The sequence below is a fragment of the Neolamprologus brichardi genome, chromosome 18, assembly GCF_056152115.1.
Source record: "Neolamprologus brichardi isolate AB-2024 chromosome 18, ASM5615211v1, whole genome shotgun sequence".
NCBI classification, from domain to species: Eukaryota; Metazoa; Chordata; class Actinopteri; order Cichliformes; family Cichlidae; genus Neolamprologus; species Neolamprologus brichardi.
This window is the reverse complement of record NC_142121.1, coordinates 7144868-7158106: the sequence shown is the minus strand read 5'-3', so window position 1 is coordinate 7158106 and position 13239 is coordinate 7144868. Positions and strand designations below refer to the sequence as shown.

Below are 13239 nucleotides of genomic sequence, written 5' to 3'. Positions count from 1 at the left end.
AGCACCAAATCATCAGTCAGTCACCTGTGACCTCACCTCTTCACCTCTGTCTGAGCTACAACATGGCAGAGCTGCCTCTGTCACCTGATAAATAACAGTGAGACATTCAACATACATGCAGTCACACATGTGCTTCAAGTACAGTCATGAACCATCAGGTCATCATCCAATTTCACCTGTGATCTTGTGTCACCATTACTTTCTATCACCTGACAAATAGGACATACATGACAATAAGAATAAAATGTGGAGCTGCTTCAGTGTTTCTGTCAATTTGTGCAGATCTTGACTCGTCAGTAATGTTTGTAGTGTGAGTGCATTTTTACAACAATTTGTGCAAACTGCACTACAAGGTGGAATATTTGCAAAATCCTAACTACCTCATGATATTTTGTCTCAAACATTAACGCCATGAATATGTCAGTACCATTAGGATAAAATTATTGTGTCACCAACATTTTAACGTTAGACATATAATTTTAACAGCCTCTGTAAACTAATATCCTGGCTTGCTCGAGGCTCTGTTTTCTCTGACAGTTTCAATCAAAATTAGAAATGCTGCTCTGAGACTGAGAGAACTGATAGTGCTGCCTGCTGTGCAGTTAGTTTACAAAACACGTTATTCATGGTTACATACAATTTTAGACTGATGTGGGCCAAAGCCTAGCATAGCCTGTAACGTTATTGTGTCGAAGCTCCGAATCGTGCGTCGGGTAATCTCGGGGGCGTTTTTCTGAAGCGCGTATCGAGGCTTGCTTTGATTACGTATACAGCGACGTTCGAGGCCTCGCGGGCAGTCCGTACCACGTGACTGATTCGGGAACTGGTTCACCGGTTCGCGCCAAATTCGAAATAAAATGGGCAGCAAAACACAGCTGATTCCCCCATCACATTGTGTTGTGGAATTGGATTACGTACGTGTTACATAGTTACTTGAGCATTTCTTCCCTCGATGGAACCAGCAAGGAAAAGAAAATTTTCCCCTGTCTGGTAACATTTTGATGTCATCTCTCCTAATAAGGTATACACACTGTAATAAAGAAATGATAAGTACCATAATATAAATAAACCACACCACAGATCCTATAATCAGATTTCTGTCTTTTTGTTTATTAAAAGGTGAAGTGTTTGCTGTGCTCTAAAGAACTTGGATACAGCAACAACACCTCATCTATGCTGAGGCATTACAGAGCCATGCATGAGAACAAGGAGACTAACCAAGGTGGACCAAGCTCAGGTGAGTTTTTGTAGGTTTTAAGGATACAGTCATTTGATACATTTATATTCCCCATGTAATTCATTAATATTTGGGTTCTATTTACTGAAATATGTAATTTCTTAATGTTTTTTTGTTGTATCAGGGGAGAGGAATGATGTGGATGAGGCCTTGGTCAACATGGCGATAGAGGATTCCCAGCCCTTCACTATTGTGGAGGACAGTGGGTTTAGGAAGCTTGTTAAAGTTTTGAACCCTAACTATGTTCTCCCCACAAGGCAGGTGTGTATCTTAAAATATGAAGCATGTTTCCATTTTGCCTTTATTTACATATTAAGTACTGTACCTTCTTTTGTTTAGGCTTTGAAAGCTATGGTGGACCAAAGATACAAAGAGTCCAAACAAAAAGAAAAACTGACTGTGGCCAAGGTTTCTGCAGTTAGTTTGACATCTGATATGTGGACCTCCATTAACACAGAGGCTTACCTAGCCGTCACCTGCCATTTCATTGACTCTAACACTGCATTGCATTCTGTAGTGTTAGGTGTTCAGCACTTCCCTCAAGCACATACTGCTGTCAATTTGTCACAAGTAACAGCAGCGCTCATGTCAGAGTGGGGCATTACAGACAAAGTTACATGTTATGTGACTGATGGAGCAGCAAACATGGGTGCTTGTGCTAAGGAGCTTCGTTTGCGTCACAGTAATTGTGTGGCACATACATTAAACCTAATGGTCAAAAAAGCTCTTGATCAACACACGACGCTGTCTGACATCCGGACTACCTGTAGGAGGATAGTGGGATATTTCAAGAGCAGTACAACTGCTAAGGTTTGTTCCATTATTTCATTACTGCTTTGAGGTGCTGCTGCAGTAACACAGCTTGAATTAATCAGTTTGTGTTGGCTGTTTTTCTAGGAGAGGCTGACAGAGGTGCAGGAGCAAATGGGCCGGTGTTATGGCCCGGCTAGGCGCGGCCAGGCCAAAACATAAAGGGTGATCCATCCCCGTCCAACCCCAAGCAGCACGTCCACACACTTGATATTTTGGTGACAGTGATTTATTTACAAAGTGTGTTAAACCAAGGAAGGGAGCACATCTTAACATCAGGGTGAACCCAAAGCCAAAACAACAAACAAAAGGGTAACCTATCTCAAAAATAAACAACTTACCTACCCAAAAGAACTAAACCAAATGACACTCACTTCCCTCCCTGCCTAACAAAAACAGGAGAAAACTGATCAAAAGAAAAGGCGGTCCACCCCTACGTGCTCTTACATCGAGTAACATAACACAGTGACGCAGTGAATGGTCTGCCAGTCGGGTTGGGCCGAGGATGAATCACCTAGAAGTCGCCGGCGGTCTCCTCTTATCTGCTGCCTCCCGGTCTGCAGCCAATCGGTGCCAGCCATCCACCCGGACGCACCAATCCCGGAGGAGCACCTGGACACTTAAATTTGCATGTGATTAAGATCAGTCGTAACACCCCCTTTCCCAAGAATTAACATTACCCCCAGAATGTTTAATTCAAGGAGAAAGTGCTCTAGACAGAGTATCAGCCAACACATTCTCTTTCCCTTTCTTGTAATGGATCTCCAAGTTAAAGTCTTGCAATAACAAGGACCAGCGCATAAGTCTTTGATTGGAGTTGCGCATTTGGGAAAGAAACACTAGTGGGTTGTGATCAGTAAACACCTGCACAGGCAGCACACTTGACCCGACATAGACCTCAAAATGCTGTAACGCAAGAAGTAGGGCAAGAGCCTCTTTCTCGATGGTGCTATAATGGGTCTGGTGTCTGTTAAACTTTTTTGAAAAGTAGCAGACGGGATGATCTACACCGTGACCATCTTCCTGTAACAGAACAGCGCCTGCGCCACACGAGCTGGCATCAACTTCTAATTTAAAAGGGCGCTCAAAATTCGGCGCTGCTAGCACTGGTGCACTGCACAACAATGCTTTGGCGGACTCGAATGCCACCTGACACACTGGAGACCAAATAAAAGGCTTTAAAGGGCTAACAAGATCAGTCAGGGGACTAACCACATCAGAAAAATTTCTGCAAAACCCTCGATTAAAACCGGCCATTCCTAAAAAACGACGCAGAGCTCTTTTTGTCTGCGGGACAGGAAAATCTACAATGGCCTGTACTTTCGCAGCCACAGGGCGCACTTGCCCCTGTCCGACCTGTTTCCCCAAATAAGTAATGGTGGCTTTACCAAACTCACACTTAGAGAGGTTTAATGTGAGAGAAGATTCACAAAAACGTCTGAACACCTCAGAAAGTGTTTCCAGATGTTCTGACCACGTTGGAGAATAAATGACAATGTCATCCAAGTATGCCTCACAGTTTTTCACTCCAAACAAAACCTTCTGCATCAGACGTTGGAACGCTGCAGGTGCATTTCGCAACCCGAAGGGCATTACAGTGTATTGGAGGAAATGATCTGGAGTTACAAAAGCAGAGACTTCAGAAGCTCTCGGGGTTAACGGGACTTGCCAATACCCTTTTAACAGGTCTAATTTCGTGACAAACGTAGCTGAGCCGACACGATCAATGCAGTCCTCCATTCTGGGGAGAGGAAAAGAATCAGGTTTTGTGACTGCGTTAACCTTTCTGAAATCGGTACAGAAACGTGGGGTGTTATCTGGTTTAGGCACCAAAATACAGGGTGAACTCCACGCACTGTTACTGGGCTCAGCTAACCCATGTTTAACCAGGTATTCAACTTCCTGTTGCATTAAAATCCGCTTGGTTGGATTTAGTCTATAAGCATGTTGTTTTATCGGCTTATCAACTTCCACCACAATATCATGAAACAGCACAGACGTCTGCCGAGGATGGTCAGAGAAAAGCAGCAAATTAGCTTCAATCAGATCAAGGATATCTTTGCGAGCGGAATCTGACAAATGCGACAGAAAAGACCCTACGTCCTCTAACACTTCTGAGTTTCGCAAACGGGCCACAGGCATACAACTGCTCTTGTCAATCAAGTCATCATCTTGCAAAACATACAATGGTGGTGCCGAACACACAGAGACAGGCGCTATGGGAGAGGTTTTTTCAGCTGCCGCGTCCTCTCTGGAAACATAGCGTTTGAGCATGTTAACGTGGCAAACCCTCAGTTTTCTCTTTCGATCAGGAGTTTTTACTACATAGCTAGTGTCACTTATCTTTTTGTCCACCTCATAGGGTCCGGAAAACTGAGCATGGAGGCTAGACCCAACTAAAGGAAGCAACACCAGAACCTTTTCACCAGGAGCAAAATGTCGGACCACTGTCTTTTTGTCATACCGGGCTTTCATGTTGCCTTGAGTTTGTTCCAAATTTTCACGGGCCAGCTGACATGCACGGAAAAGACGCTCTCTAAAACTGCAAACATAATCTAACACATTGTGATCGGCTTGATGTGATTCAGATAACCACTTTTCTTTAAGTAGTCGCAAGGGGCCGCGCACAGTGTGTCCAAAAACTAAGTCAGCCGGACTAAATCCAAGGGATTCCTGAGTGGTTTCTCTAACAGCAAAAAGCAAAAGTGGAAGTCCCTCATCCCAGTCTTTACCTGACTCAAGGCAGTATTTGCGCAACATGGTTTTTAGGGTTTGATGAAATCGTTCCAGTGCACCTTGACTCTCCGGGTGATAAGGGCTGGACGTTTGATGTTTAATTCTTAACTCCTTCAAAACCTGGGCAAACACCTTTGACATAAAGTTTGTTCCCTGATCAGTTTGAACAACTCTGGGTAACCCAAAAGTTGAAAAGAATTTTGTGAGGGCTTTCACAACGGTCTTTGCCTTTAATGTACGTAATGGAATTGCCTCTGGAAAACGAGTGGCGGCGCACATTACTGTTAACATGTACTGGTGGCCTGATTTTGTTTTTGGCAACGGGCCCACACAGTCCAACAGAACTCTCTCAAACGGCTCACCCAGCGCTGGAATCGGGTGAAGAGGCGCTGGTGGAATCGGTTTATTTGGCTTTCCCACTACCTGGCACGTATGACATGAGCGACAATATTTCACCACATCTGATTTTAGTCCAGGCCAAAAGAAGTTACGGAGTACACGGTGATACGTCTTTTTGACCCCAAGATGTCCAGCTAAGCTGGCATCATGCGCCAGACTGAGAATCTGGAGTCTGTATTCCTTTGGCACCAGAACCTGACTTACTCTATGTAAATCAGTTGAGTCAGGAGACCAAGATCGCAACAGCACACCGTTCTCAAGAAAATATTTTACTGGAGCTTCAGATCCCTCTCTGTCCACAACAGAGGTAAAACAAGGCACCAGTGAAGGATCACCCTGCTGTGCTGTGATCAACATGTCTCTGGTCATATTCAAGCTCTGATTAATGTCCTCAGGAATCATTTCAGGAACATCACATGTGGAGATTTCTACGGAATCAATGGGTGACACAAAAGAGTCGTCTTCATCAAGCGTAGCCATAAACGACCCTGACAAATCCACAATCTCACCCATTTTACGAGCCTGCGCACGAGTAATTGCGCACGCAGGAAACACCTCTGAAGCAGGGGAGCCTGAGTCAGCAGCAAGGGCAGGAACATCAACAACTTCTGGCGGGGGAAAAACATGCCCACCAGCTAGATCATTACCAAGAATGAAGGAAACTCCTTCTATTGGTAATCGCTGGCGCACAGCGACTTTAACGTAGCCCGACACTAACGGCGAATGCAGGTGTACCATATGCAGAGGGGCTTTGGTGACACTCATTTTTATTCCCCACACTAGTATGTTGGAACCACAGGCTGTTTTTTCAGACAAAGACAGCACAGACTCTAGTAAGAATGAGTGGTACGCACCCGTATCTCTAAGAATCGCGACTGGCACTTTATCGTTTTCTTCACCCGTCAACGAAACAAAGCCGCGTGACACAAATGGTAGGAACTGCGGATCAATGTCAGTTTTCGGGTTTTGTTCAGCGGTTTTAATCAAACCCACGCCTGCGGGGAATTTAGTGCCCCTCGCTTCTTTTCTTCTTAATACTGGACATGCAGCAATCAAATGTCCTGAGTCGTGACAGTAAAAACATTCTCGACCGTTTGCTGATACGTTTTTACGCACTGCTTTTGGTGACTTTTTTCGTTCAGAGACATTTTCCTGAAACGAATTCTGTGCACAGAACACACTTTTGTGTGTTAAAACAAACTCGTCAGCCAGGAGAGCCGCGTTAGTGAGAGACGACACCTTTTGTTCGTTTAAATAAGTCACGATGCGTTCCGGCAAACACTTTTTAAACTCCTCCAGCAAAATAAGAGTTTTCAACTCTTCCACAGTTTTAACTTTACATGAACAACACCATTTCTCAAACAACACATTCTTTTCTCGCGCAAACTCAACAAAAGTCTGGTTAGCAGTTTTATTAAGATTCCTAAATTTCTGCCGATATGCTTCAGGGACAAGTTCATACGCCTGCAGCACAGTTTTCTTAAGAGTTTCATAATCTAGACTCTGCTCAATAGACAGGCTTGAACACACTTCTTGGGCTTTTCCCACAAGCTTACATTGGAGTAAGAGGGACCAAAACTCTTTCGGCCACTTCAAAGCAGCGGCTATGCGCTCGAATGCACTAAAATAGGAGTCTACCTCAGACTCGCGAAACGGGGGAACCAACTTGATGTGCTTACTAATATCAAAACCAGCAGAAGAAGCATTTGTGCTTGATGACGTTGGGGAAACATTAGCTGAGCCCTTTTCAAGCTCAAGAGCCCTGATACGGAGATGCATAGCTTGCACTTCCACATCATAAGAGTTAGCCACAATGAGCAGGTCCGCTTTCTTACATTTGTCAAGTTTTTCCCATGAAGGTGCCTCCACAAAACCTTCAAGTGAAAAATCCATTCCCACACACACCCCCCCACAAAAAAACAAAACTGCCAACCAGAACAAGACACGCCAACCCCAACACACCAACAAGCGAGAAAAGAGACGGAACGAGCCCCCAATTATGTTATGGCCCGGCTAGGCGCGGCCAGGCCAAAACATAAAGGGTGATCCATCCCCGTCCAACCCCAAGCAGCACGTCCACACACTTGATATTTTGGTGACAGTGATTTATTTACAAAGTGTGTTAAACCAAGGAAGGGAGCACATCTTAACATCAGGGTGAACCCAAAGCCAAAACAACAAACAAAAGGGTAACCTATCTCAAAAATAAACAACTTACCTACCCAAAAGAACTAAACCAAATGACACTCACTTCCCTCCCTGCCTAACAAAAACAGGAGAAAACTGATCAAAAGAAAAGGCGGTCCACCCCTACGTGCTCTTACATCGAGTAACATAACACAGTGACGCAGTGAATGGTCTGCCAGTCGGGTTGGGCCGAGGATGAATCACCTAGAAGTCGCCGGCGGTCTCCTCTTATCTGCTGCCTCCCGGTCTGCAGCCAATCGGTGCCAGCCATCCACCCGGACGCACCAATCCCGGAGGAGCACCTGGACACTTAAATTTGCATGTGATTAAGATCAGTCGTAACAGCCGGCCTGCACTGAAGTTAATTCAAGAGGTGGATACACGTTGGAACAGCACATTCCAAATGCTTCAACGTGTTCATGAACTCAGGGAACCTATTGGAGCATCGTTAGCTGGCCTGCACACTGATATTTGCCCACTATCCTCTGAACAGTATGACCTTATGGCAGAATGTCTTAAAATACTCTCCCCATTTAATGATGCCACCACTGAGCTGTCAGAGGAAAAGCGAGTGTCTGGATCCAAAGTAATTCCACTTCTAACAATGTTGCACCATGCACTAAATGAAGAGGAAATGGGAGTTGTCCTAACTCCAGAGAGCTCCACCATGGTTGAGTGTCTAAGGAGACAATTAAAGGAGAAGCTCTACACATTGCAGTCAATGAGCATCATGTCAGTGGCAACATTGCTGGATCCAAGGTTCAAAAAAATAGGCTTCTTTAGCCCAAATAAAGCAATGGATGCTGAGAAGAGACTTATTTTTGAATGTGCTGCTATTTTGCGGCACGTGGCCTTCTCATCAGCAGCCTCATCATCAAAAGCTTCTCAGCCTGTGACTCAAGGTATATGAGCACATTTCGATTATTGTATTGTATTTAGTTACTTACATTCTGTTTGTTTTAGGTAGCAAACTGTGGCATCGTTTGGACACCACTGTTCTGGAGACAAAGACCCCAAATGCTACTGCTGATGCAACAGCTGAAGTACAGAAATACCTCCATGAACCAAATATGGGCAGACTGGAGAATCCGCTGGAGTACTGGGCTGGACACAAATTTCTTTATCCAAACTTGTATAAACTTGCTGTGGTTTTTCTTGCAACCCCTGCTTCATCTGTGCCCTGTGAGAGGATATTTTTAAAAGCAGGAGAAATCCTCTCAAAAAAGAGGAACCGTCTTAAGCCCAGCACTGTGGAAAAGCTGCTATTTTTGACACAAACATTAATTAAATTAATATAATATAAAATTAGTATAATATTAAATATAACTAATATTTAGAGTTTAGTTATTGGTGTCATGAACAAAAGTAATTTCTTTATTCATTCAACTTGAAGCGCCACACACTAGTTTGTGTCATTATTGAGATGTACATAAGCATGATTACGCAGTTACACAATCATCCCAAAAACTCTGTACTGATAGTTTCCACTTTCTCTTTTGCATCAGACATACTGAGACAATATTCGGGATAAATAACCATAAAAACAATTTATTTATTCAGTTTAGAGGTTTACACATCACATCATTATAATCATTGAGCCCGTTTCACTTGAATCGTCCACTTGATGGCGCAGTAGAGCAAATGAATCATCACAATGCTTCGAACCATGAGTCGACCAGTTGGATGGAAAGCTTCATTTCATCACGAGGCTTCATCTCACCATCACTACATTTTATGAGTGAGCTTGACTTTAAGTGACTTACAGGTTTCTTTGAAAAATACTTTCTTATATCCAGGTTCTTCCTTGTTGCTGCCGTCCTCCTCTCCTCCTCGCAGCGCAGGCTTGCCGCTGCTAAAACTAAACAGAGCTCCAATCACATTGGCCATATTTGTCACGTGACGTAGGACTCCAGTAGAGAACGTAATTTAACTCTTTCTGCACCGCTGGGTGAATGAGACGCTGACAGATCGTTTTTTTTCTTTCTATCGGGTTTGTTTTTCTTTCTAATTATTGGTGAGGACAATTCAATAATTGCTGGATATTGGTGGGTCCCTTCCGTCCATGCCAAATCTACGCCCTTGGACTGAACAGTCGTTTAGCTTCTAGTTTAATCGGCTTTGCTGTGTAATCTTTGCTGCCAACAGTGTAGTGAAACATTTAAGCTGCACATGAAAGTTAATGGGTAATTATGATGATCTTTACCACAAAGATTTTAAATGAAAGAATAAAAAAAGGGCATGAAAACTGATTCTTATGTCTACTGTGTATCTTCAGTGTGAATGTTGAGTTATATTTGAATGTCTGCATTTAAAGCACATATTAATGTATTGTTTCGAAATCCATGGTGGTACACAGGAAAAATTACTAAAGAATGTAGAATTAGAACACTATCTGTATTTGTTTTTTAAATAGTTTTACATATATTTTACTATTTAAAAAAATACTCAAGAAATCAAGCTTGCTGCCTGTCTTGTACAGTAATTTCATTTGAACATAGGTTTGATTTAGTGGAGTCAGTTGTTCCCATGCATCATTCTGTAAGTGTGAGAATGAACTAAGATTAGAAAATGTCAAAATATAAAGTGTGATTTATTTTTATTCATCACAGCATCCTAACCTTTGCTGAACTTTTTGAAATATAAAATGAACTCGCTGAGTGTTGACTGTCACATTTCAAAGCACCAAGTAAAGATAAACTATTAAACTTTAACTGGGTCAGACTTGTTACTGCATGTTGTAACCAAACATACCACACCCTGCATCAACTGATTGGCTCTTGTCACGCTATGAGAATATTTCTTTAGTGCCTCCCTTCACAGATGTGTCTGTATCAGGATGGGTCTAAACAACATGGTGTAAATGCAGTTGCTGGTGAGCCTCATTTCCTGTAGGAGGTGAAAAAGAGCAGAGATCTGTTTCCCTTCAGAGCACAGAGGTTGTTTCTGTTCAGAGGAAGTGAAACTGTCTGACAGTCACTGAGAGACGGTGAAACGGCACAGCACACGAATCAAATGGATCAAACAAAATTCTGCTGTTCAGTCTGTTTGGATCTACTGAAGGATCCGGTGACTATTCCCTGTGGACACAGCTACTGCAGGAACCGTATTAAAAGCTTCTGGGATGAAAAGAAAAAGAAGAAAATCTACAGCTGCCCTCAGTGCCGGAGGACTTTCACAGCGAGGCCTGTCCTGGAGAAAAACACCATGTTAGCAGATTTAGTGGAGGAGCTGAAGAAGACTGGACTCCAAGCTGCTCCTGCTGATCACTGCTATGCTGGACCTGAAGATGTGGCCTGTGATGTCTGCACTGGAAGAAAAATGAAAGCCTTCAAGTCCTGTTTAGTCTGGTTGACATCTTACTGTGAGAAACACCTTCAGCCTCATTATGATTCACCTACATTCAGGAAACACAAGCTGGTGGAGCCCTCCAAGAAGCTCCAAGAGAACATCTGCTCTCGTCATGATGAGGTGATGAAGATGTTCTGCCGTACTGATCAGCAGAGTATCTGTTATCTCTGCTCTGTGGATGAACATAAAGGCCTCGACACAGTCTCAGCTGCAGCAGAAAGGACTGAGAGGCAGAGAGAGCTGGAGGTGAGTCGACAAAACATCCAGCAGAGAATCCAGGACAGAGAGAAAGATGTGAAGCTGCTTCAACAGGAGGTGGAGGCCATCAATCAGTCTGCTGATCAAACAGTGGAGCACAGTGAGAAGATCTTCACTGAGCTGATCCATCTCATCCAGAAAAGAAGCTCTGATGTGAAGCAGCAGATCAGATCCCAGCAGGAAACTGAAGTGAGTCGAGTCAAAGAGCTTCAGGAGAAGCTGGAGCAGGAGATCACTGAGCTGAAGAGGAAAGATGCTGAGCTGAAGCAGCTCTCGCACACAGAGGATCACATCCAGTTTCTACACAACTACCCCTCACTGTCAGCACTCAGTGAGTCTACAGACTCATCCAGCATCAATATCCGTCCTCTGAGCTACTTTGAGGATGTGACAGCAGCTGTGTCAGAGCTCAGAGATAAACTACAGGACATTCTGAGAGAGGAATGGACAAACATCTCACTGACAGTCACTGAAGTGGATGTTTCACTGTCAGATCCACCAGAGCCAAAGACCAGAGCTGGATTCTTAAAATATTCATGTGAAATCACACTGGATCCAAACACAGCAAACACATATCTGTTATTATCAGAGGGGAACAGAAAAGCAACAGCAGTGGAACAAGAACTCTCTTATTCTGATCATCCAGACAGATTCACTGACAGGTTTCAGGTCCTGAGTAGAGAGAGTCTGACTGGACGTTGTTATTGGGAGGTGGAGTGGAGAGGGGGAGGAGTTTATGTAGCAGTCGCATACAAGAATATCAGCAGAAAAGGACGGGGTATTGAATGTGGATTTGGATGTAATGACAAATCTTGGTCATTATATTGTGACAACAACAGTTATACACTTTGGTACAACAACATTAAAACTTGTGTCTCAGGTCCTCGTTCCTCCAGAGTAGGAGTGTACCTGGATCACAGAGCAGGTATTTTGTCCTTCTACAGCGTCTCTGAAACCATGACTCTCCTCCACAGAGTCCAGACCACATTCACTCAGCCGCTCTATGCTGGACTGAGGGTTTTCTGTGCTGTACATGGAGCCACAGCTAAGTTGATTAAAGTGAAATAGACTGAAGTCTTTCATATTGTGGGTTTAAATCTGTATTTTAGTTTCATTTTATTTTCTCTCCATCATTTCTGCACAGAGATCAGCTGTCAGTCAAACATTATGGGTGGTACCTCCACATCTTCTAGTTGTTCTCTTGATGTTTCTGAGTTTTTAAAGGAGATCTTTCCTGTGACTGTTTATGGAGGCTATCACTGCTCATCATCATTTTGATTTACTAAAATATTTCTCCACATGAAAATGTAAACTTCTCTATCCTCTAAATGTTTCTGGAATATTTGTATTGAAAAATGTCGACATTTCTCTTTATGAGTATGGCAGACCATGTGTGTGTGTTTGTGTTTGTTTTTGTCAAAATCATCAAACAAATGAGGAAAAACTGTGATTTTAATGAATGAATTCATATATTGTGTTGATGTTTTATTGTGTGAATAAACTGGAAGGTTTGACTATAAATCAAACTTTGAACAAAGTCTTTTCTTCTGTCTTCATTCCAGGATCTCACTCAAATCTGATGCAGAAAATATGAAACTAATCTGAGAGAATAACTGAAGCAGTTTTCCTCCTGAAGCATCACAAAGTTCAGAGTTCATGTTTAGAGCAGAAGATTCAGCAGTCGCTCTGTGACCTTTCAACTTTCTTCACTAAAACAGCTTCATTACAGAGAAACAAGTCACATTTTCTTGATGTTCTTAAGTCCTTTCAGATGTTTTTAATGGTCCTTGAATGCAGCATCAGTGTTACAGGTTGTGACTCCTGTGAACAAACTGACACAGTGTGATATTACACATATTTAAATCTTTCTTTACTGATGATGTTGAAGCTGCTGAAGGCTCAGTGAAGTTTTGTCTTCCTGCAGGTTAACAAGTGAAATCTGAAAGTGATGCACAACACAAGAGGGCGCCTTCATCCTGCTAACAGGGATGTAGAGGAGGTTAAAGCACCTCAGCTCAGTTTGTCCACATGTTTTACATTCTGCCATGTTTTTAGGCTGAATAAAGCCTTTATCATAAAGTGCATTGTGTCATAAATCATGGTAAACTGGATCAAAGCATCATTAGTCACTTATTTAGTTTGGACTGAAATTACCGCTCAAATATTTCATCAGCAGCTCATCAGCTTTGTATAATGTAGTGTTTATGGGCTACATTTAAACTACAGTATTACACTTGTTCACAACAAATCATTTCAAATGAAGT

General features: G+C 42.9%; 1 protein-coding gene across 1 annotated transcript; it reads left to right on the top strand.

Annotated features, from left to right (window-relative positions):
- Window positions 1-10272: 10272 nt before the first annotated feature.
- On the top strand, window positions 10273-12904 carry LOC148097547 (E3 ubiquitin/ISG15 ligase TRIM25-like). The gene is made up of 2 exons (XM_087832428.1): window positions 10273-11075; window positions 12900-12904. Exons 1-2 carry the CDS (start codon window positions 10382-10384, stop codon window positions 12902-12904), a joined length of 699 nt encoding a protein of 232 aa, XP_087688554.1. The 5' UTR covers window positions 10273-10381.
- Window positions 12905-13239: the final 335 nt, after the last annotated feature.

Excerpts from the sequence above, each read along its gene's own strand:
- LOC148097547 (XM_087832428.1), top strand. The coding sequence starts at position 10,382 with ATGGATCAAACAAAATTCTGCTGTTCAGTCTGTTTGGATCTACTGAAG.